Source organism: Girardinichthys multiradiatus, chromosome 13 (assembly GCF_021462225.1).
Source record: "Girardinichthys multiradiatus isolate DD_20200921_A chromosome 13, DD_fGirMul_XY1, whole genome shotgun sequence".
NCBI classification, from domain to species: Eukaryota; Metazoa; Chordata; class Actinopteri; order Cyprinodontiformes; family Goodeidae; genus Girardinichthys; species Girardinichthys multiradiatus.
In genome coordinates this window covers 25,189,266-25,214,552 of record NC_061806.1, presented here as the reverse complement: position 1 = coordinate 25,214,552, position 25,287 = coordinate 25,189,266, and the positions used below count along the sequence as shown (strand labels likewise).

General features: G+C 38.1%; 3 protein-coding genes across 4 annotated transcripts in view; 2 read left to right on the top strand and 1 right to left on the bottom strand.

The window, feature by feature from the left end:
- The window catches only part of dtnbp1b (dystrobrevin binding protein 1b), a 45,283-nt gene extending 42,867 nt beyond the window's left edge, over positions 1 to 2,416 (bottom strand). Inside the window, exon 1 of one of the 2 annotated variants that reach the window (XM_047383317.1) lies at positions 1,863 to 2,416. In XM_047383317.1, coding sequence (XP_047239273.1) covers positions 1,863 to 1,908 — 46 coding nt within the window. In that variant the 5' untranslated portion in view covers positions 1,909 to 2,416. The remainder of the gene's footprint in view (positions 1 to 1,862) is intronic. The other variant, XM_047383319.1, reaches the window with a different exon arrangement.
- A 2,378-nt stretch (positions 2,417 to 4,794) lies between these two features.
- Positions 4,795 to 9,771, top strand: LOC124879049 (interaptin-like). The gene is made up of 2 exons (XM_047383314.1): positions 4,795 to 6,314; positions 9,714 to 9,771. Exons 1-2 carry the CDS (start codon positions 4,995 to 4,997, stop codon positions 9,747 to 9,749), a joined length of 1,356 nt encoding a protein of 451 aa, XP_047239270.1. The 5' UTR covers positions 4,795 to 4,994; the 3' UTR covers positions 9,750 to 9,771.
- A 6,827-nt stretch (positions 9,772 to 16,598) lies between these two features.
- On the top strand, positions 16,599 to 24,563 carry LOC124879050 (golgin subfamily A member 4-like). Its single transcript, XM_047383315.1, has 2 exons — positions 16,599 to 19,803; positions 24,506 to 24,563. Exons 1-2 carry the CDS (start codon positions 18,484 to 18,486, stop codon positions 24,539 to 24,541), a joined length of 1,356 nt encoding a protein of 451 aa, XP_047239271.1. The 5' UTR covers positions 16,599 to 18,483; the 3' UTR covers positions 24,542 to 24,563.
- Positions 24,564 to 25,287: the final 724 nt, after the last annotated feature.

Sequence of the window (25,287 nt, the reverse complement as noted above, 5' to 3'; positions counted from 1 at the left end):
TCCGGGTGAGGTTTTTAAAAGGCCCAGGTCTTAAATAACGCCCAGAAAATAACAGAAGGGAGAATGGGAATGAAAGCTAGATGAGGGAAGAACGTGTAATAATAACAAAAGCAATAAAAGGAGACCCATATTCCCAGCTGTGATTTCTAGCTTCCATGCAGACAGTCACTGTGTGTGTGCCTGTGAATGTGATCATTTGTGAGTGGATGTGTTTGAACGAGCTTTTTTGTGTACATGTGCCCACACAGCTCTCAAGTGAGTCACATCATCTTATCAATCATCCACTTACACTTAAACCCATATTATTTTATTGTAATAACAGCACCCCAACAAAGTTACTGCAAGGACTCATAAAAAAACATTTCATAAATCCACGCTCACAAGCAGAATATTTGTTTGTGCAGGTCTTTTTTTTTCACATAAGGCAGAAAACCTAACCTGGAAAACAGACTAAATCTAAAATCAGGGACATTTTCCCTTTAGTTTAAGATCAAACCAAACAAAACCTGTCCTCTCTGTAGGATGAAAGTGAAAAGCGGTTCAGGTTGACAGAAGTGACACCAGTATGTCATCTGCTCCTTTTCTTTTTGGTGAAAAGGATCCAGCTGGCTTGCATGTCAATTGATTCAAAGCACCTTCCAGATAGATGTACAGCTGGAGGCGCTCCAGGGATCGTGTAAGCGCACGAATATATGCACGCTTGCAAACACACACACATACGCATTCATTCCCTTTTTATACAATATTTCTGAGTGTGCTTTCTATGATGTTCTCAAACACCCTCACATGCACGTGTTTCACTTTACAGGTGCATCAGTAACTTAAAATACAATAAACAAATTCAGTTATTTCAGGAATTAATTTCAAAAAGTGAGAAAAAAAGGGATTTTTACAAAATAAATGTTTGTCTACTGAAAAGTATGTCCATGTACTGCACATTATATGTGCCTAGTATTTGTTTGGGGTCCATTTACATGAATAACTAATTCAAAGCAGCGTGGCATGGAGGCCATTAACCTGCGGCTCTGCTGAGATGTCAAGGAAACCCAGCTTGCTTTAGTGGCCTGGAGGTAACCTTTGTTTTTGGTTCTGGTTTCTCTTTACTTCCTCTTCTGTATAGATTATCTCTAAGGTTTAGGTGAGGCCAGTCTGCTGCCCAGTAAAACACAGTGATATGATGGTCTTTAAAGCAGGTATTGGTACATTTGGCAGTGATTGCAGGTGCCAACCAGGCCTGGAAAATGAAATCAGTATCTCCATAAAGCTTGTCAGCAGAGGTAGGCTTAAAATGCTTCATATTTTTCTGGCTTTAGAGTTGATAAAACATAGTGGACCAACATCAGCCGATGAAACTGCTCCCCAAATTATCACTGACTGTGGAAACTTCAATTCATAGGACTTTGATTTTCAAGAAAACTGCTCATTTTAATTTCATCAGAAATAAATTGACAAAAAAATGATCATTTCTGCATCAGAGATACTTTATTGGCATTTGTTGGATTTGTGTGAGACCAGATTCTGCCTTTTTATTAGCTATCAAAAAGACAAATAAAAAAAATTATTAAAATTAACAGAAATACTGGAAATATAACACCTTTTGAATTTAATTTCTAAAATAGCCTTCAGGATGCTACAATCTATTGAGATTCATCAGCACTGTTTCCAAATTTATTAGCAATCTTCCTAATGATGATAAAACCTGTGTTCTTCATTTCTCTTAAAACAAACTGTTTGTGCACTTGGTATAGAAACATGTCTGATTCTGCTTTAACGTTCTTAAAACGCTAAATAAGAGAAAACCTTTCACTCATACATATAATATTTTAAACACAGAGACTACAAAATGTAAACTATTCACTTACGAGAGCTCCTTTGGCTTCCATCTCTTGCACCAGATGAAGTGGACATCTCAGCAGGATGCTGTTGTTAGTCCTCGCCAGACAACCAAACTGGAGGCAGGGGAAGACAGACAGCACAAGTATTGTACACCACAAACTCCACCGATCACGACAGATCCTGCCCACCACGCATCCTCGCTGTGTCTTTCAGTTGGTGCACATGCTCCTCAGTACAAAAGATGCTCACATTCTCGCGCAGAGCAGCTCGCGACACCCATGCAAACTCTAGCTCTGGGCGTTCTCAAAGAATGCTAGTAGCCCCAAAAGACAAGACACGTGCGTGTATGGATCGACACTGCACCAGCGTCTTCTCCAGTGTGGGGACTGGTGAGGCTGTGGAAGGGAGAGAGAGAGGTGCAAAGACTGCTGGAGTGTACCACTGGCTGCTGTTGAGGGAGGAAGGGTGTAGAGGTGGAGACAAAGGAGTGCACATTAGGAGGAAAAGAAATAAGGAGTTTAAATGTGCTCTGCAACTCAAAGTGGTTTGATATGGAAGCTATTTTCACAAATAATAAAGTGGACTCAGTGTGAAGATGTTAAAAATACTCTTGTTCCACAAGGTTAAATTTCTTCCTTTTTCTGCACACAAAGTTACATAAAAACATCCTTGAACACAGATCACAGCATCAAAACTGAAACACACTTGTGCACACACCCACTCTGTGTGCCTCCACTGCCTGAGGGGGGGACATTATTATCCTCCTCATTACCATGATGCTGTGAAGAGCAACAATATCCACCTTGATTTGTCTCTTTCTTATTTGTCGTCATCCCCTCCTTCAAGTGCAAGTCAATTGCAGATGATGGAAGGAATCAAAGACACGGCTCCTGCAAGTCTGGCTTTGAAAAGTTACCTTGTTTATGTCATTGTGGCTTATTAAAATGTTTGCATAAACCCTAACTCAAAAACACTGTACAAGGGCTATAATAATAAAGTAAAAAAGCACAAAAAAAGAACTAAAGCAAGGGATTTCTCAAAACACAAAGTGAAGGAGAGGTAAAACAAACACTTTAAACCACATGCAATGTCTCTCCTTCAATTTCTACAGCCATCAAAGCCTTTCAACAGCTAAGAGGCAGAATAAGGTAGAAAACTAGTAGCCACTGTCAATAGGTTTTGGAAGCAGCCGCAGAAATCAAACTGCAGGCGATCCAAAGGAAAGATCATAAGCCCCTAATTAGCTGAGGTTGATTACAAGTGTGCCACAGAATGAGCTGTAGGAGGGGTGAGCGGTGCACAGACTGGACTTGAGGAAAACATTTGTAGCATGCCATCGTACAACGTATGAAGACCTATTATTAAGTAGATAATTGGAGATCTTATTTAGAGCCTGACAGCTCATTAGAAATAACAGCACTAATCAGGAGGACACTTGTGTGTTGCCGAGCAACTGTTTAAAACTGTTGTTTATGACAGCCTCACACAATTATTAAATAGGAAAAGCCATTTCAATTTATACAGTTTAAAGCTCTGACAATTTAGTGTTGCTTTGGCCTCGATGGAAGATGTGAAGAATGGCAGGATTGATATGATATACAGGTGCAGAAATAAGATCATCATTAAAAACGTATTTATATTCGTATTTCATTTCAAAAAGTGGAACTCTTATGGGTCAATTACACATAGAATGGTATTCTATGTGTAAATACATAAAGACAATAAAAATAAATAATGATACAAAAATTTTATGTTAAGGCCCGCACAGTCACGGAGAACACTTGAAAGTTATCTAGCAGTCATTCACATCTTCAGCCAGGAGGGTAAGCCACAAAAGGTAATGGCATTGCTGTTTACAGGATGCTGATGTTGAGTGGAAGGAAGAAATGTGGTAAAAAAGGTGCATAAGGAAGAAAGACAACCCCAGCCTTGTTATGATTTCTAATGCAATGATTTGATTTATAATTGTTTACCCCAAAAAAACCCATTATGTATTGGAGAAAAAAGGAAAACCCATTTTCCATGTCCTCAAACTTCGGATTGGTCCTCAGAGTACAGTTTTCTTCTTTTGCAACAGAAATCTTCCTCTGATTAGAAAATACACAAAACTTAAATCTAATTAGATTTATGTTTTGTGTAATAGTATAACAGCAGTACCTGGCAACAATTATTAAAGACATTTTTAAAAACTAAAATAAATACATATAAAATAAAAATATTTCTCTCAACTTTCTACATTTAATGTCATCTAAAAAAGTGTTGAGGCTGCAGTTTTAGGTGAATTAATTTGCAGGTGTGGGGAGAATTTGAACCCTGCAGCATCTGTAATATGTACTTAAATGCTGCAAAAAGAAATAAAGTATCAGAATTTTAAATGACTGCTTTGCCATACTAATTCTCATGTCCTCAATTTCAGGTTTGAGCTTACTGTAACTAAAGCTTGCAAAAATGCAAAGGCCCACCAAACAAAAACCCAGTGATCTATGACAAAATGACAGATCAGAATTAGAACAAAAACAGTTGCCTTGGAAACTGACATCCTACATCCTTTTTTATGTAATCTATGCAGAGATTTGCCAACATTTTCCAGGCAACTCAAAATCTTCAAGTCTTGTGTCCAAATCAGAGTGAAGCTGGTCTGAGGAGTTCTTATAGTTTTTACAAAACTACTAATGTCACGGAAACTGTCATTGTAGTTTAGGTAAAAAGCAAAGGATGTAAACTTACAGTCATGTTCAAAAGTCAGAATGGTCAAAGTTTTATTTATGTTTGTGTATTAGGAAATAATTCCTTACCATTTCTTTAGATTCTGAAAATATAACCTGAATGAATACATTTGCGTAATTCACTGAATAATTTTTTTTAATAATTGTGATTTTAATATTGACCTAAAACTATTGCAATTTTTTGTCCATAGTAGAGTTCTAGAACCCTGGCAAGTATGTCAGGACTATGTGATGACACTAAAGGAAAAATTCTATGATGTCACTAGTGAGGCTGTCTATGTGAGGTCATCAGCTCTATCTATGTAACATAGTTCTGTCTTTTTCTCATTACTTGCTCTTTCGCTGACCAGATCAGACGTACGCAAAGCTCTTTTCAAGTCAACCGTTAATTCGTAGATCAACACCGATTTTAACAACCATATTTGTGGAAAAATGGCTCATCAAATGCCGAGATACCACAATGGAAATATGGGACCCCAGGCAAGATGGGGAAATCAACATAATCAGCACGCCCGGTTTCATCCTCCACCTGTACATTTCTTACAAGGAGAAATCCAAAGACTGAGCGGTCTTTTGGAAATGGAGAGAGCGAGATGGTTTGAAGAGAACCAAAAGGTAGCCTGCCTGGAAGCAGAGCTGGAAGAGACAAAATTCCAGTGGAGAAGGCAAAAACATCTCAAAGAAATGTATATCAATAAGGGCAAAGAGACAAAGAGGGAACTTGAGAGAATAGAGAAATTTAGTGATCCAGCAACTCTTAACCCTGCGGTCATCGCTTCCAAGGTTCACAACAACATGAAATACAAGAAGAAAAAGTTGTTGCAAAAAGACTTTGTAGAATTAAAGGTGGCCCACACCCTTGACCAGGAAGCATTTACGTCACAAATCCAGGCAGAAAAAGAGAAAAATAATGCCTTTCAAGAAGAACTGGACAAACTCAAGACTTCCTACGAGGAGCTTCGCTCTAAATGTGAAGCTGACGTTTCTGCAGGGAGGCATCTGGCCCAGATGCAGACGTTTTGTGAAGAGAGGATTGGTGAGGATCCACAGCTCCTTGAGAACCTGAGAGCTGAGAAGGACGATTTCTATCAAAAAATGTCACAAGAGATCGCATTTCTGCAAGAGAGGGAAAAGGGTTTGCAGAGAGAACTGGACCAGATCAAAGTTTCACACCAGGAACTCAACTGTAAGTATGAAAAAGATGTTTCTGCACTGAAACAGAAAGCTGAAACATATCAGCAAGAGATCAGTTGTGAGAAAAATTTTAATTTGGAAAGAGCAAACAAGGATCTACAGCTTATCAACAACCTAAGAGCTGAAAAGGAAAACCTCTACCAAAAAATGTCACAAGAGATCACATTTCTGCAAGAAAGGGAAAAACAGTCAAAAAGTGAACTGGTCCAGGTGAAAGTTTTATACCAGGAGCTCAACTGCAAGTATGAAAAAGATGTTTCTGCATTAGAACAGCAAGCAGAAACATATCAACAGGAGATAATTCACCAGACAAATGCTAAATCAGAGCAGGACCTTAAGCTCATCAATGAACTGAGAGCTGAGAAGGAAGATCTCCATCAAAAAATGTTACAAGAGATCACATTCCAGCAACAGAAATCAACTGAGACGGTGAAACATCTCCAATGTCAACTGGAGCAGGTTAAGGTTTCGTACCAGGAGCTGAAAGCTACATATGAAATTGATGTTCTGGCTCTAAGACAGCAAGCAGAAACATTTGAGCAGGAGCTAGAGAAAGAGGTAAAAACTAATTCGCAGGCAGGAAGCAACAATCTTCAGCTTATCAAGGAACTTGAAGCTGAAAAGGACACATCTTGTCAGCAACTCACTGTCCTCCAACAATTATACTCTGACCGTGAGATTAATTATGAAACAGAGCTGAAAAATCTAAAATCAGAGATCCAAAGCCTAACTGCACTTAATGAAAAGCTATCTGCTGGGCATAAAGACAGAAATGATCTTGAACCCCCAAAAAGGAAAGTCCGCAAGTATGGACAGTCAAGCCAACAAACAGAACCCATCCCTGTAAGAAACATTTCTGGCCCCACATGCACAGATCTCTTAGACAAAACCCTATCAGGGACCAGTGAATTTAATGAAGCATCACTCACAGATAAAGAGGACTTTGCAGAGGAAATTCTGCAGGAGTCAAGTACTCCAATTGCAGAAGAAGGGAAAGAGACAAAATCAACACCTTCAGTTTGGAAAAAAGTACGGCATGCTATGGGTTTGAGGAAACCAAAAAAATGGAAGAAAAACTAGAACGTGTCTAATGTAACCAACCAGAAAAAAGTTCATTTTCTAACCCAGTTCAAAAAACCTACAGTCATATTCAAATATTCAAATAAATCCGAATGTCAGGAAAAAAAATGGGCAGTACGGTGATGCGGTGTTTAGCACCGCAACTTCACAGAGAGAACGTCACAGATATACTGGGCGCCTCTTTCTGTGTGGAGTTTGCATGTTCTCCCCGTGCTTGAGTGGGTTTTCTCCAGGTGCTCTGGTTTCCCCCCACGCCCCCAAAACATGTACGTTAGGTTAATTGGCCAATGTAAATTGTCCCCATTTGTATATTGATTCCAAGAAACTGCAAAATCATTCAGTCTGTCATTGTTCCTGTGGGAAAAATGTAAAAAAGGAATTTTAATAAGTTGAAAATGACCTGAATAGTCAGGTCATTTTTCCACATTATGATTTCTATATGTAAAAAATGGCAAAAAAGTTATTTTCCCCTCAAGTGGACATTTATATAAGGCAGTTTAATGTACTGCACCTGACACCTGTAACTGCTTACAAAAGGTTCTGAAAGGTCAGGAGACAGTCACCAGCAAAATCGGTTTGCATATATAACTAAAAAAACTTCAAAAGAAACAAAAATAAAACAAACACACAAGAAACAATAAATATATATAATTTTCTTCTGAATGACATAAAAGGAAACATTTAAAAACAATACACAAAAAACCTGTGTCAGAGGTAAAATTAGTCTGGTCTGGAGCAGCCTCAATGCAAAATGTAAATCTTTATCTGTAACTGATTAAAGGAGGGTAGGGGTTAGGGCAGAAACGTTTTGCTTCATATCCATATCTAGGTTGTGTGAGAAGTCCTTTAAACAGAAACCTTTGGCAACAAACTGTGACCCATCTTCTTACATCCTATGATCATTTTTAGCCAGCCTGCCATCTTTTACACGAACCACATAACAGCTGCTACAGGCAATAATCTCACCTGTGCCACTACACTTGATATCATTTTGAATTCCCCCATTTCATGCAACAGGAAGCCTGTTTGATGCTGACTTTAAAAAGCCAGTCTCTTAGAAATGACTTGATTTTTCCCCCCCTGATGTCCCATCCCTTCAAAAGTGGCTTAGCAGCTGCCATGGTGAATTTTTCCTCTCCAAAGGTTTCCTATCCCTAAAGACGGGACAGTGCCGCCACCACAGGGGGAACTTTGTAATGCAAATTTGATCATACTGTGTAAAAAATATAGATGTGACATTACAAGAAAAATGTCTCCTTTTGTAAAAATCAGAATATAGACCAAACTAGGAGTAAAACAAAATGTCCCTTAAAATACAAAAAACAGTTTCTACTAGCACTAATAAACTAATAATAAGCTATAAACAGTAGAAACTGAATATTCCTCCATAATCATCATTAAATAGTAGCTTTAAAGAACGTGAGTTAACTCAATGTCTTATCTCAATATTATTAAAGTTATGGAGGAACATTCTGTCAACCAGTACCTCCGAATTAACTGTGCCAAACACTTCTGAGTGTTTTAAAATACTGCAGATGCCTTTGTCTCCATTACTTATAAAAGTAGAATAGGATGAATAACATTAGACTTTGTAGAACTGTAGTGTGACGTTTCACCTAGGTGCAACTAATGATGTAATCATGGTGGATAGTGTAATACCTGCCAATGATATAATGTTGGTCATTTTATAAAGTTCATAATGTAAAAATGACTTACCAGTAATGTTACAGTGTTCGATCCAATAATTATATCATTTTGCTAATCATGAAACAGTCATTACATAACTGGCTAGTTGTTATGTTATTGGCACATTGTTAAATGTTTTGAACATGGAATAACCACATTTGATAATGTAATAATACATTAACTGCATTATCTGTAGGTCTCTGTGCCCTGCGTCTCACTCTGTGCCTCTGACCTTGGGGCTGCTGCTCCTGTCCCTTGCTGGTGACCTGCTTCTGTGCTGGGCATATGGCTGACCTGAAGTGATGCTTTCTGTCTGCTGTCAGATTATGAGATTGAGAGATGCATGAACATTAAAATCCTATAACCTATCTTAGTATCACTACACAATTTTGAGGTTTCATTAAATTAGCTCTCAAACAAAAGGTCCCACTGTTTTCTTGGAAACCAAAATAAAGGGGGCTATTGTAATACCTCTCAATGCATACACATATAAAGCCCTTAATGATCTAGCTCCATCATACATCAGAGATCTGATTGTTCCATATGTTCCTAACAGGGCACTTCGTTCTCAGACTGCAGGTTTACTGGTGGTTCCTAGAGTCTCTAGAAGTAGAATGGGAGGCAGATCCTTTAGTTATCAGGCTCCTCTCCTGTGGAACCAGCTCCCAGCTTTAGTCCTTTAGGCAGACACCCTGTCTACTTTTAATGCTAGGCTTAAAACTTTCCTTTTTGATAAAGCTTATAGTTAGAGTGGCTTAGGTTATCAGGGAGGGAGCCTTCCTCCGTCCCTGTTGGTTGGAGTAAGGGGGAGTCAGGTTTAGCCTAAACCGGCTCAGTTATGGTTGAGGTGCAAACACACCCTCCATTTCTGCTACCTGTGTGACCCCCTCTCTTTTCCAATGGTTATAATCAGTCTGACAGAGGGAGGTATCCCAATCCTTGTGGTTTTTTGTATAACAACGACCATCAGTGGGACCCTTTGTGGGGTTCCTTGAGACGACATTGTTGTAAATAAGCGCCGTTTAACTAAATAAACTGAACTGAAACTATCTGTGTAGTTATGCTGCTATAGGCTTAGGCTGCTGGAGGACATAACGACCACTTTCACCCTCTTTGCTACATTCTCACACTACTCTCCATTATTTGCTGTTATTTCAGCTTTTAACTTTGTTCTCTCTATTCTCTTCCTAGAAGCTACACCTGGCCTGGCTCTGTGTCTACCTGTGACAGCTTTCTGGAGAGGGGAATCGTCCGAGCTTCTGCTGGCAACAACTTATTGCTCACCCTCTACCGATGATCCACATAGCCCTGTCTTTTAGTGTTTAACTCTTTCTCTCTCCTAGACATTGCAGTTGACTGAGCTTAACTGTAACTAATTATATGTGCTCTTTTTCAGATTCTAAGCTTGAAAACTGCCTCAGAGTTTATCTGTTCTTTCTTTCTAGGTGAAACGACTAAAGGAGCTACATCCATTAACATTTACTTTTCCTTCCCATAGAAAGTACTCCTGGATCAGTGCTTCTTTGTTCTCTTTGTGTCTCTGCTCTGTTCTCTCAAACCCCCAGTCGGTCGTGGCAGATGGCCACTCACACTGAGCCTGGTTCTGCTGGAGGTTTCTTCCTGTTAAAAGGGAGTTTTTCCTCTCCACTGTCGCTCCATGCATGCTCAGTATGAGGGATTGCTGCAAAGTCAACGCCAGTCACTGTCCACTGTCTCTACATGCTCATCCGGGAGGAGTGAATGCTGCAAGTCACTGACTGGATGCAATCTGCTGAGTTTCCTTAGATAGAAAAACTTTTTATCCAATTTGAATAAATAACTAACTCTGACTCCACTGTTCAATTGTTAGTATTAATAGGAATGTATGTACCTGACTGTTGTGAAGTGCCTTGAGACAACATGTGTTGTGAATTGGCGCTATATAAATAAACTGAATTGAATTGAATTGAATGCACAGCTCATTTCTCTGCCTGAAAAGGAGCCCTCCAGGTCCACAACAAATTTAAGGATTTCACTAAACACAAAATGTGAGGATTATCTCTGAGTAATTTCTGCTCTTTTTCTTTCTGGTGCTTAAACTGAGGTACCTGAAGATAATCTGTAACCTACAGTGCAAAACTAGCTGGAAATTGGTTTGCTCTTGAACATTTTCATACACTCTCAGCACTGCTTTTTGACTGCTTTGTCAGAGAGCATGTTTAGTTATTGGGTTGGTGAATATTTCACTTTGGTTAAATATTACATTCAGCTGCAATGTAGACAATAGGTGTGTTTGTGAAAGATCAAACTTAAGAATACTGTTTATATACAGTATTTCACCAGAATATATATATGTATATATATTTATATATATATATATATATATATATATATATATATATATATTCATTCTGGTCAGAAAAAAAGTCATTGCAAAAAAAAATGTTAGCACATATATTATGCAGTGTTTTGTGCTGATAACAGGGATACATATTCTGAAATTCTGGCACTGACAGTAACTGAGAACAGTTGTTACTGTATACCTTTGGTTAAACATAATTTGCTGTAAATTATTAGTATGGAGATAGTAGTTGCCTGGATGTCTTGTTAATTGCCATAAGAAAATTCAAATTAAAACTTGGTGCAGCTTGGATTATGTACAAACTAATGTTAAACAAACAAAAAAAAAAAAAAACAACCTTTCACATGTAGAAATATCATTAATAGAGTAGTCGCCTTACAATTCCAAAGTTGTAGATTCGATTCCAGCTTCCTGCTGCCACAAGTTGATGTGCCCCTGGGCAAGGCACTTAATCTCATGTATCACTGTATGAAAACATGAGTGTTTGTCAGTGCAACTGGGTGAATGTGGCTCTAGTGTAAAGTGCTTCAAGGGGTCAAGTGACTAGAAAAGCGCTATATTTTAAGACCATTTACCATTTCATTTCTTTATCACTTTGCCAAAAGCACCATACGTTTAGGGACTAAATAGATGAGAAATGTAATACTATTAAAATATTTTTTAAAACACGTCAATACATTTTTTTCGTTAAAAATCCCTTCAACTGAGAAGTGCACAATACCACCAAAGTGCATGCATATGTCCAAATATCTATTAAAATGACGCCCCCACTTGATGGTATCAGATTGCACTGCCCTCGCTACTTTTTCCAATTTAATTTAAATTTAGATTATATATTTATTACTTAAGCGACTAAATACGGAAACTGCAACTTCACAGAGTACATGCTCTTTGCTAACTGCTTTTTTTTATCATGTGTCATGGTGACAGATACTTTTTTGTAAATTTCACCCACACATGCAAGTTTTGCTAAAATTAATATATTGAACACTATATTAGGAATAAACGGGCTTGTTCTTTGAAATATGTAATTTTTTTTTAAAAAGGATCTTTTTAACAGCTCTTTTGAGCGGCTCTTTGAGTGAACGGATCCTGGAGATTTAGTTCCCTTGAAAAAGCCATAGGTCCCATCACTAAGTGCTATGTTGTAGACTTCTACTATTGTGCCGCTTTCACACTTGAGGCTATTTGGCAATATAAGCAGTTAATTATTTTAATAGGGAAATGACAACTTCCAACGTCTTTTTCACTTATGGTGTTACAATTTTCAACGCATGCATGATAGAAAAGCTAAATCGGTAATTAAGATAGGCATTTTAACACCTGCAACATTTCTGCATAAACACAGACTTACAGTTATGATAATCATCCACATTACCCATAAGTCCTTGAGGCCACACCTATTTGAGACTTTCATTTCATTTAGTCAAGGTTCATGCCATATATATTTAGACCTATGACAATATACATGAATAATAATTTCCAGTGATATTGATTAAATTAGAATATTTTAGAAACGTTTATGTTATCCAATAACTTAATTCACTAAGTGAAACCCATTAGATAGATTAATGTTTTGAAGCCTTTCTTACTGTTAATTGTGATGGTTTTACATTTAAAGCTAATGAAAACTGAACATTTAAGATTAGAATATTATATCTGACCAGTGGAAAAAAAACACATTTCTAATACAGAAATGTGGGCTTAATTTAAAGTATGTTTATTATCTGCTTTAAGGTTATTTTCATAAGGTACTATTGCGTATGACTATATGTAAAACAGCGTAGCCACACTACAAAGCATTTAATTATTATTTTTTTTATTGTCTTTGAATGGCTTATTGTTTTAGATGTATTTTAACTGTTTTTAAAGTGCACCTTTCTATCCAGTGCAATCACCAAAATGCAGACATAAGGACAAACTACTGGAAACAATGTCAACATCAGAAAATGTTATTGGGTTTGATTGTTTTTCATGATGGTGATCAAGATGCATTCTGTTTTAAAAATTTCCCACCTTTGGTCTACCAGTATTATTCTCTGGGCCGTAGAAGCCACAACTTAATTTTTATCAAAATAAATATATATATAAATTTTTTTTTTAAACATTTTTAACATGCACATTTTATCCTAAGTGCTATTAATATATAAATAAAGTGAAGTGAATCTTATTTTCTTTATGACTGTTACGGTTTAATATTTGTAAATGGCTTTAGTTTAACATCTGTAATGTTGTCGTTATACCATATATTGTAAACAAGTAAGGACTCCCATTGTTGCAACATGGAAATTATGATTGTAGACATCAAAATTGATTGATCCAAGACAAAGATAATAAATGTAAATATACAGCTACACCAAATCCTCTATTTGTCTACTATTATTAGTGTAATCCATCGAGTTAAACTCTTAGGCAAATGACCTTAATTAGTTAGAATAAAATGTTTCCAATAAAATGATCACCACCTTAAAGTTAAACATGACTGATTATTAGTTAACTGACCTAAAAGCCAGAACTGCACAGAACTGCTGAGCAACCACTTAATTCCCGTTAAAGTTTTTCTAAAGGTTATATTTAACAATACCACTAACGGCAATATTTTACAGCATGTAAACTTGATGGAAGGATAGCACCAACTGATAGACAACGCTATATAGAGGCACTATGATAGACAAATTTGACTAGGTAGCACAGATTGTCAGCACACAGGTTCTGTATGAAGATGACAGTGACTGCAGACCTGGTGAAGTAAAATCTATGAGCACTTTCTCAGTTAATTGAGCCCATTGTTCTAAAAAGTATATTAATGTATCATTTGAAATCAGATTTCCACACTTGTCAAATTGTGTTCTGTGCTGACAGAGACAGGATAAAATGTGGACTCTTATAGATTACACTGATTTTGCCGCTCTATGGGCTTCAGAATGAGTCACAGCATTGTGGAAAAACTACTTTGAATAAAAGTCAGAAAAAAACTTTTCATTCTGTTTTTTTTTTTTTTTTTAGATCAAAGCCTTATTTCCAGAAAAATTTAATTCCACTGAGAATAAACTCTCAGGGTCAAAACTCCTGCAAATGATTTTTCCTGTGTACGAAAAATAAACAATTGCTTACCATATTCACCATGATGCAAGATATGGAGTACCAGTATTCCTAGAAATCTATTTATCTATTTTTAGGACCCTGCATATCAAGAACAAGCAGGTATAGACAATTAATATATGGATGGATGGATTATAATTCCATATTAAAAAAAAAATAACCAAGGACACTAAACAATGTTTAGATTCTATTAAGACACTTCAAGTTCTACATGGCAGGTTTGGCATGAACATTTTCTCTGGCTCACTTTAAATCTAAAAAGTAAATACCGTATTTTCCGCACTATAAGGGGCACTTAAAAACCATTAATTTTCTCAAAAAATGACAGTGCGCCTTGTATATGGATCAATTGGTTAATTGGTTGATCCATACTGGTTGTACACGGCGCTCTGTCAAAATGTTTCAGTACGACTGGTAAACTACAAAGCCGCACCGCTTGCAGCATTACGGCTACCGTAGTCAGGGGTGTCGCCGAAGTATTAGCGGTAAACACCTGTACTGTGCTTACTGCTAGTCCAACACCACTTGTGTGTGTATAACGACCCCAAAATTGCACCTTTCAAGAGACACGCTTACGATGCTGAGTTCAAACTCAAGGCTGTCAGCTGCGCAGTCGAACATGGGAATAGAGCAGCAGCGAGAGAATTCAACAGTTAACGCTACTACAGGTCCTTCTCAAAATATTAGCATATTGTGATAAAGTTCATTATTTTCCATAATGTCATGATGAAAATTTAACATTCATATATTTTAGATTCATTGCACACTAACTGAAATATTTCAGGTCTTTTATTGTCTTAATACGGATGATTTTGGCATACAGCTCATGAAAACCCAAAATTCCTATCTCACAAAATTAGCACATCATTAAAAGGGTCTCTAAACGAGCTATGAACCTAATCATCTGAATCAACGAGTTAACTCTAAACACCTGCAAAAGATTCCTGAGGCCTTTAAAACTCCCAGCCTGGTTCATCACTCAAAACCCCAATCATGGGTAAGACCTGACTGCTGTCCAGAAGGCCACTATTGACACCCTCAAGCAAGAGGGTAAGACACAGAAAGAAATTTCTGAATGAATAGGCTGTTCCCAGAGTGCTGTATCAAGGCACCTAAGTGGGAAGTCTGTGGGAAGGAAAAAGTGTGGCAGAAAACGCTGCACAACGAGAAGAGGTGACCGGACCCTGAGGAAGATTGTGGAGAAGGGCTGATTCCAGACCTTGGGGGACCTGCGGAAGCAGTGGACTGAGTCTGGAGTAGAAACATCCAGAGCCACCGTGCACAGGCGTGTGCAGGAAATGGGCTACAGGTGCCGCATTCCCCAGGTCAAGCCACTTTTGAACCAGAAACAGCGGCAGAAGCGCCTGACCTGGGCTACAGAGAAGCAGCACTGGACTGTTGCTCAGTGGTCCAAAGTATTTTTTTCGGATGAAAGCAAATTCTGCATGTCATTCGGAAATCAAGGTGCCAGAGTCTGGAGGAAGACTGGGGAGAAGGAAATGCCAAAATGCCAGAAGTCCAGTGTCAAGTACCCACAGTCAGTGATGGTCTGGGGTGCCGTGTCAGCTGCTGGTGTTGGTCCACTGTGTTTTATCAAGGGCAGGGTCAATGCAGCTAGCTATCAGGAGATTTTGGAGCACTTCATGCTTCCATCTGCTGAAAAGCTTTATGGAGATGAAGATTTCATTTTTCAGCACGACCTGGCACCTGCTCACAGTGCCAAAACCACTGGTAAATGGTTTACTGACCATGGTATCACTGTGCTCAATTGGCCTGCCAACTCTCCTGACCTGAACCCCATAGAGAATCTGTGGGATATTGTGAAGAGAACGTTGAGAGACTCAAGACTCAACACTCTGGATGAGCTAAAGGCCGCTATCGAAGCATCCTGGGCCTCCATAAGACCTCAGCAGTGCCACAGGCTGATTGCCTCCATGCCACGCCGCATTGAAGCAGTCATTTCTGCCAAAGGATTCCCGACCAAGTATTGAGTGCATAACTGTACATGATTATTTGAAGGTTGACGTTTTTTGTATTAAAAACACTTTTCTTTTTTTGGTCAGATGAAATATGCTAATTTTGTGAGATAGGAATTTTGGGTTTTCATGAGCTGTATGCCAAAATCATCCGTATTAAGACAATAAAAGACCTGAAATATTTCAGTTAGTGTGCAATGAATCTAAAATATATGAATGTTAAATTTTCATCATGACATTATGGAAAATAATGAACTTTATCACAATATGCTAATATTTTGAGAAGGACCTGTATATTGTGAATGCACTAACGTTTGATTTAGTGCATCAAACTGTTTCTTTTACGTGTTTACTGAATCAGGGAAAAGTTCCCTTGCACGTTTTAACTAACGTTTGATTTCAACTTCAACTTTATAGACTCCAATGCATTCCTAACGTGCGGTTGGCTCTATTCAATAGAATTCTATGTAGAGGAGACCTTACCATGAGAGTGAATGGAGTTATCAGAACGCTGGTTTGTAGTGTATTAATAAAGTTTGACTGACTGACTTATCTGACTGTTTTGTTGACATTCTCTTTAGCACAGCTCCATCTAGTGGATGCATAACGCAACCCCAGTCAAACGTTTGACTGCAGTAGCTTCTATTCTATGCGCCTTATAATCCGATGCGCCCTATATATGAAAAAAGTTCTAAAATAGGCCATTCATTGAAGGTGCGCCTTATAATCCGGTGCGCCTTATAGTGCGGAAAATACGGTAATCTAACACATTATAATTTGGGAACCTGCTGGTTTCATGTAATGATGTTTGAGTTTCAGTAGGTTTAACTTTAAAGACAAAAGTCTCCATCTAGTGGCTTGCTGTAGAAGTTGCAGTTCACTCTGGATCACTAATGTTTACTTTTAATTTAATATATCAAGATGGAAGAATTATCTGACAAGGCCATCTATAGAGGTTTGGTGTAGCAGCAGAAAGGGGTTTTGGCATAAAATGTCACTGCTCTGTTATTTTTCTTATACTGTGTTTTTAAAAAATTTGTCAAGTTTGCACAGAAATACTTTAGCTAATGTGAGCAACACCACCAGACATTCAAAGTCCTGTTTGTGTGTCTGTGACATAATAATTATGTAACTCATGTAATTCCTAAATGTGTGATTTAAATTAAATAAAACTTAAATACAGATAATGCACTGCCTATATTTAGAGTAAATCACTTGCAAGAGATAAATAGACCTAAACATAAAATAAAGCACTGGAGATTAGAGACAATAATAAAGAATGCATACACTCTTCATGTTCTAATGTTTGTAAATCTTCACTAAAACCTAAATTTATAAACAACGTTATAAACTTTTAGACTTTTAAAACTTTAATTCAGTAACTTAACCTCACGTTGCTCTTTTCCACCTTCTGATATGAGTATTATTTCCAGAAGGTGGCACCATACCCATTCTTCAAATGTTTATACTGAGTTCATAGACAAATGTTTTAACAAGGTGTGGGTACATTTGTGTCTATTCCCCTATTCCTTTCCCCTCCAATTAAAATCCAAGGCATCTAATTGCCTTTAAAGTCACCTAATAGCTAAATATGGTTTACTTGCCTGTAATGACCCCAAACATACATGGTTTAGATTAAATTATACTCATGAGTTAGAATGGCCCAGTCAAAGTCCAGACATGAACTTGAGTTATTTTACAAAAAAGAAAGGATAAATTTCAGGCTCCAGATGTGCAATACTGGTAAGCACATGCCCAAAAAGACTTGCAGCTGTTAAAGTTGTTACAGAGAACTGACTCGGGGTGCTGAATACAAATGCTCACCACACTTTCAGAATGTAAAATCTTTTGAAATGTTCCTTCCATCTCAAAATGTTGTGCTACTTTCTGTTAGTCTATCACATTAAATAAACTGAGGTATGTGGTTGTAACATGACAAAACGTGAAAAAGTTCAAAAGATATAAACATTTATATAACAATTTAATATGCCAGTATAACATCATGAAGAGCATTTAGTTTAGCTTTTAAAATGACAAGCTCTTCTTTTAGGTCACAATGAATCTAAACTGAATATCTGTCCAGCAATTAGACATTTCAATTTTCCAGCAAGTTAAAAACAGACTACACTGCACATTCCTCATTTATAAGAATGAAACATTTACAAATGGCATCTTGGCTTAGTCATGAATAAGAGTTGGAACATTAAACCCGGACAAGATTGCTCTAGTTAGCTGAAGGATAAAGGGCGAAATCTCAATGTGCATCCTAAACCTAAAACTATTGCGATTTTTTGTCCATAGTAGAGTTCTAGAACCCTGGCAAGTATGACAGGACTATGTGATGACACTAAAGGAAAAATTCTATGATGTCACTAGTGAGGCTGTCTATGTGAGGTCATCAGCTCTATCTATGTAACATAGTTCTGTCTTTTTCTCATTACTTGCTCTTTCGCTGACCAGATCAGACGTACGCAAAGCTCTTTTCAAGTCAACCGTTAATTCGTAGATCAACACCGATTTTAACAACCATATTTGTGGAAAAATGGCTCATCAAATGCCGAGATACCACAATGGAAATATGGGACCCCAGGCAAGATGGGGAAATCAACATAATCAGCACGCCCGGTTTCATCCTCCACCTGTACATTTCTTACAAGGAGAAATCCAAAGACTGAGCGGTCTTTTGGAAATGGAGAGAGCGAGATGGTTTGAAGAGAACCAAAAGGTAGCCTGCCTGGAAGCAGAGCTGGAAGAGACAAAATTCCAGTGGAGAAGGCAAAAACATCTCAAAGAAATGTATATCAATAAGGGCAAAGAGACAAAGAGGGAACTTGAGAGAATAGAGAAATTTAGTGATCCAGCAACTCTTAACCCTGCGGTCATCGCTTCCAAGGTTCACAACAACATGAAATACAAGAAGAAAAAGTTGTTGCAAAAAGACTTTGTAGAATTAAAGGTGGCCCACACCCTTGACCAGGAAGCATTTACGTCACAAATCCAGGCAGAAAAAGAGAAAAATAATGCCTTTCAAGAAGAACTGGACAAACTCAAGACTTCCTACGAGGAGCTTCGCTCTAAATGTGAAGCTGACGTTTCTGCAGGGAGGCATCTGGCCCAGATGCAGACGTTTTGTGAAGAGAGGATTGGTGAGGATCCACAGCTCCTTGAGAACCTGAGAGCTGAGAAGGACGATTTCTATCAAAAAATGTCACAAGAGATCGCATTTCTGCAAGAGAGGGAAAAGGGTTTGCAGAGAGAACTGGACCAGATCAAAGTTTCACACCAGGAACTCAACTGTAAGTATGAAAAAGATGTTTCTGCACTGAAACAGAAAGCTGAAACATATCAGCAAGAGATCAGTTGTGAGAAAAATGTTAATTTGGAAAGAGCAAACAAGGATCTACAGCTTATCAACAACCTAAGAGCTGAAAAGGAAAACCTCTACCAAAAAATGTCACAAGAGATCACATTTCTGCAAGAGAGGGAGAAACAGTCAAAAAGTGAACTGGTCCAGGTGAAAGTTTTATACCAGGAGCTCAACTGCAAGTATGAAAAAGATGTTTCTGCATTAGAACAGCAAGCAGAAACATATCAACAGGAGATAATTCACCAGACAAATGCTAAATCAGAGCAGGACCTTAAGCTCATCAATGAACTGAGAGCTGAGAAGGAAGATCTCCATCAAAAAATGTTACAAGAGATCACATTCCAGCAACAGAAATCAACTGAGACGGTGAAACATCTCCAATGTCAACTGGAGCAGGTTAAGGTTTCGTACCAGGAGCTGAAAGCTACATATGAAATTGATGTTCTGGCTCTAAGACAGCAAGCAGAAACATTTGAGCAGGAGCTAGAGAAAGAGGTAAAAACTAATTCGCAGGCAGGAAGCAACAATCTTCAGCTTATCAAGGAACTTGAAGCTGAAAAGGACACATCCTGTCAGCAACTCACTGTCCTCCAACAATTATACTCTGACCGTGAGATTAATTATGAAACAGAGCTGAAAAATCTAAAATCAGAGATCCAAAGCCTAACTGCACTTAATGAAAAGCTATCTGCTGGGCATAAAGACAGAAATGATCTTGAACCCCCAAAAAGGAAAGTCCGCAAGTATGGACAGTCAAGCCAACAAACAGAACCCATCCCTGTAAGAAACATTTCTGGCCCCACATGCACAGATCTCTTAGACAAAACCCTATCAGGGACCAGTGAATTTAATGAAGCATCACTCACAGATAAAGAGGACTTTGCAGAGGAAATTCTGCAGGAGTCAAGTACTCCAATTGCAGAAGAAGGGAAAGAGACAAAATCAACACCTTCAGTTTGGAAAAAAGTACGGCATGCTATGGGTTTGAGGAAACCAAAAAAATGGAAGAAAAACTAGAACGTGTCTAATGTAACCAACCAGAAAAAAGTTCATTTTCTAACCCAGTTCAAAAAACCTACAGTCATATTCAAATATTCAAATAAATCCGAATGTCAGGAAAAAAAATGGGCAGTACGGTGATGCGGTGTTTAGCACCGCAACTTCACAGAGAGAACGTCACAGATATACTGGGCGCCTCTTTCTGTGTGGAGTTTGCATGTTCTCCCCGTGCTTGAGTGGGTTTTCTCCAGGTGCTCTGGTTTCCCCCCACGCCCCCAAAACATGTACGTTAGGTTAATTGGCCAATGTAAATTGTCCCCATTTGTATATTGATTCCAAGAAACTGCAAAATCATTCAGTCTGTCATTGTTCCTGTGGGAAAAATGTAAAAAAGGAATTTTAATAAGTTGAAAATGACCTGAATAGTCAGGTCATTTTTCCACATTATGATTTCTATATGTAAAAAATGGCAAAAAAGTTATTTTCCCCTCAAGTGGACATTTATATAAGGCAGTTTAATGTACTGCACCTGACACCTGTAACTGCTTACAAAAGGTTCTGAAAAGTCAGGAGACAGTCACCAGCAAAATCGGTTTGCATATATAACTAAAAAAACTTCAAAAGAAACAAAAATAAAACAAACACACAAGAAACAATAAATATATATAATTTTCTTCTGAATGACATAAAAGGAAGCATTTAAAAACAATACACAAAAAGTTAATCCAAACAAGAACAAAAAAACCACACTAAAAAACAAAAATAAATAAAAAAAAAGACGTTGGAAATAAGGAGTGTGAGTGTGAATGCGTGTGTGGGAGTGTATCTCTACACTGGGGTGGGGGGTGAATCTCTGCTGCAGTAGTGTAGAAGTACTTGTAGAAGGTGGATCCCTGGGGGCAGTTCGCCCAGTCCAGAGTCCCGGATGCAGGGATGATGACTGGCGTGTAGTCGCTCGTCTGGTGGCGTCTGTGTGTTGTGGGCAGGCTCTGATGGTTTTCCAGTGGTTCATCACCTCAACTTCTGGTTTGGTGGTGGTGCGGTAAACATATATGGTTTTAGTTTACACTTATTACCTCCTCCGAGGAGGTCATGTTTTTAGTTGTGTTTGTCTGTCTCTGTGTTGGCAACTTTCTGGAAGAAGTTACAGATTAATTCTTATGAATCTATTTAATTTTGGTTGTCATCCGAACTTCTATTTACTTCACATATACGTTCTTGCATCAAGGAGAATAAAGTAGTGTCTGTTTTACCACTTTGAAAAAGCAATCTTTCTCTCCAGATGCGCCATTGTTGCAGCTAACACTGAACCCTGAGGGATCTTAAGCTTAATTTCTATTCACTGATCAATAAATCACCAATCTCCAGAAATTTCTTATTGAAGCCAATTTATTTTGAAGAATTTGGGGGTAAATTGTATCAAAACCTTTAGCAATTTTTATTATTTCAAATATATATAAATAAGGGTTAAATGTTTGTTAACTGTGCCAGTTATTTTTAATCAAGGTGAATGTGCACTGAAAACCTGTGTCAGAGGTAAAATTAGTCTGGTCTGGAGCAGCCTCAATGCAAAATGTAAATCTTTATTTGTAACTGATTAAAGGAGGGTAGGGGTTAGGACAGAAAAGTTTTGCTTCATGGGCAACTGCAAAATCATTCAGTCTGTCATTGTTCCTGTGGGAAAAATGTAAAAAAGGAATTTTAATAAGTTGAAAATGACCTGAATAGTCAGGTCATTTTTCCACATTATGATTTCTATATGTAAAAAATGGCAAAAAAGTTATTTTCCCCTCAAGTGGACATTTATATAAGGCAGTTTAATGTACTGCACCTGACACCTGTAACTGCTTACAAAAGGTTCTGAAAAGTCAGGAGACAGTCACCAGCAAAATCGGTTTGCATATATAACTAAAAAAACTTCAACAGAAACAAAAATAAAACAAACACACAAGAAACAATAAATATATATAATTTTCTTCTGAATGACATAAAAGGAAACATTTAAAAACAATACACAAAAAACCTGTGTCAGAGGTAAAATTAGTCTGGTCTGGAGCAGCCTCAATGCAAAATGTAAATCTTTATCTGTAACTGATTAAAGGAGGGTAGGGGTTAGGGCAGAAACGTTTTGCTTCATATCCATATCTAGGTTGTGTGAGAAGTCCTTTAAACAGAAACCTTTGGCAACAAACAGTGACCCATCTTCTTACATCCTATGATCATTTTTAGCCAGCCTGCCATCTTTTACACGAACCACATAACAGCTGCTACAGGCAATAATCTCACCTGTGCCACTACACTTGATATCATTTTGAATTCCCCCATTTCATGCAACAGGAAGCCTGTTTGATGCTGACTTTAAAAAGCCAGTCTCTTAGAAATGACTTGATTTTTCCCCCCCTGATGTCCCATCCCTTCAAAAGTGGCTTAGCAGCTGCCATGGTGAATTTTTCCTCTCCAAAGGTTTCCTATCCCTAAAGACGGGACAGTGCCGCCACCACAGGGGGAACTTTGTAATGCAAATTTGATCATACTGTGTAAAAAAATATAGATGTGACATTACAAGAAAAATGTCTCCTTTTGTAAAAATCAGAATATAGACCAAACTAGGAGTAAAACAAAATGTCCCTTAAAATACAAAAAACAGTTTCTACTAGCACTAATAAACTAATAATAAGCTATAAACAGTAGAAACTGAATATTCCTCCATAATCATCATTGAATAGTAGCTTTAAAGAACGTGAGTTAACTCAATGTCTTATCTCAATATTATTAAAGTTATGGAGGAACATTCTGTCAACCAGTACCTCCGAATTAACTGTGCCAAACACTTCTGAGTGTTTTAAAATGCTGCAGATGCCTTTGTCTCCATTACTTATAAAACTAGAATAGGATGAATAACATTAGACTTTGTAGAACTGTAGTGTGACGTTTCACCTAGGTGCAACTAATGATGTAATCATGGTGGATAGTGTAATACCTGCCAATGATATAATGTTGGTCATTTTATAAAGTTCATAATGTAAAAATGACTTACCAGTAATGTTACAGTGTTCGATCCAATAATTATATCATTTTGCTAATCATGAAACAGTCATTACATAACTGGCTAGTTGTTATGTTATTGGCACATTGTTAAATGTTTTGAACATGGAATAACCACATTTGATAATGTAATAATACATTAACTGCATTATCTGTAGGTCTCTGTGCCCTGCGTCTCACTCTGTGCCTCTGACCTTGGGGCTGCTGCTCCTGTCCCTTGCTGGTGACCTGCTTCTGTGCTGGGCATATGGCTGACCTGAAGTGATGCTTTCTGTCTGCTGTCAGATTATGAGATTGAGAGATGCATGAACATTAAAATCCTATAACCTATCTTAGTATCACTACACAATTTTGAGGTTTCATTAAATTAGCTCTCAAACAAAAGGTCCCACTGTTTTCTTGGAAACCAAAATAAAGGGGGCTATTGTAATACCTCTCAATGCATACACATATAAAGCCCTTAATGATCTAGCTCCATCATACATCAGAGATCTGATTGTTCCATATGTTCCTAACAGGGCACTTCGTTCTCAGACTGCAGGTTTACTGGTGGTTCCTAGAGTCTCTAGAAGTAGAATGGGAGGCAGATCCTTTAGTTATCAGGCTCCTCTCCTGTGGAACCAGCTCCCAGCTTTAGTCCTTTAGGCAGACACCCTGTCTACTTTTAAGGCTAGGCTTAAAACTTTCCTTTTTGATAAAGCTTATAGTTAGAGTGGCTTAGGTTATCAGGGAGGGAGCCTTCCTCCCTCCCTGTTGGTTGGAGTAAGGGGGAGTCAGGTTTAGCCTAAACCGGCTCGGTTATGGTTGAGGTGCAAACACACCCTCCATTTCTGCTGCCTTTATGACCCCTTCTCTTTTCCAATGGTTATAATCAGTCTGACAGAGGGAGGTATCCCAATCCTTGTGGTTTTTAGTATAACAACGACCATCAGTGGGACCCTTTGTGGGGTTCCTTGAGACGACATTGTTGTAAATAAGCGCCGTTTAACTAAATAAACTGAACTGAAACTATCTGTGTAGTTATGCTGCTATAGGCTTAGGCTGCTGGAGAACATAATGACCACTTTCACCCTCTTTGCTACATTCTCACACTACTCTCCATTATTTGCTGTTATTTCAGCTTTTAACTTTGTTCTCTCTATTCTCTTCCTAGAAGCTACACCTGGCCTGGCTCTGTGTCTACCTGTGACAGCTTTCTGGAGAGGGGAATCGTCCGAGCTTCTGCTGGCAACAACTTATTGCTCACCCTCTACCGATGATCCACATAGCCCTGTCTTTTAGTGTTTAACTCTTTCTCTCTTCTTGACATTGCAGTTGACTGAGCTTAACTGTAACTAATTATATGTGCTCTTTTTCAGATTCTAAGCTTGAAAACTGCCTCAGAGTTTATCTGTTCTTTCTTTCTAGGTGAAACGACTAAAGGAGCTACATCCATTAACATTTACTTTTCCTTCCCATAGAAAGTACTCCTGGATCAGTGCTTCTTTGTTCTCTTTGTGTCTCTGCTCTGTTCTCTCAAACCCCCAGTCGGTCGTGGCAGATGGCCGCTCACACTGAGCCTGGTTCTGCTGGAGGTTTCTTCCTGTTAAAAGGGAGTTTTTCCTCTCCACTGTCGCTCCATGCATGCTCAGTATGAGGGATTGCTGCAAAGTCAACGCCAGTCACTGTCCACTGTCTCTACATGCTCATCCAGGAGGAGTGAATGCTGCAAGTCACTGACTGGATGCAATCTGCTGAGTTTCCTTAGATAGAAAAACGTTTTATCCAATTTGAATAAATAACTAACTCTGACTCCACTGTTCAATTGTTGGTATTAATAGGAATGTATGTACCTGACTGTTGTGAAGTGCCTTGAGACAACATGTGTTGTGAATTGGCGCTATATAAATAAACTGAATTGAATTGAATTGAATGCACAGCTCATTTCTCTGCCTG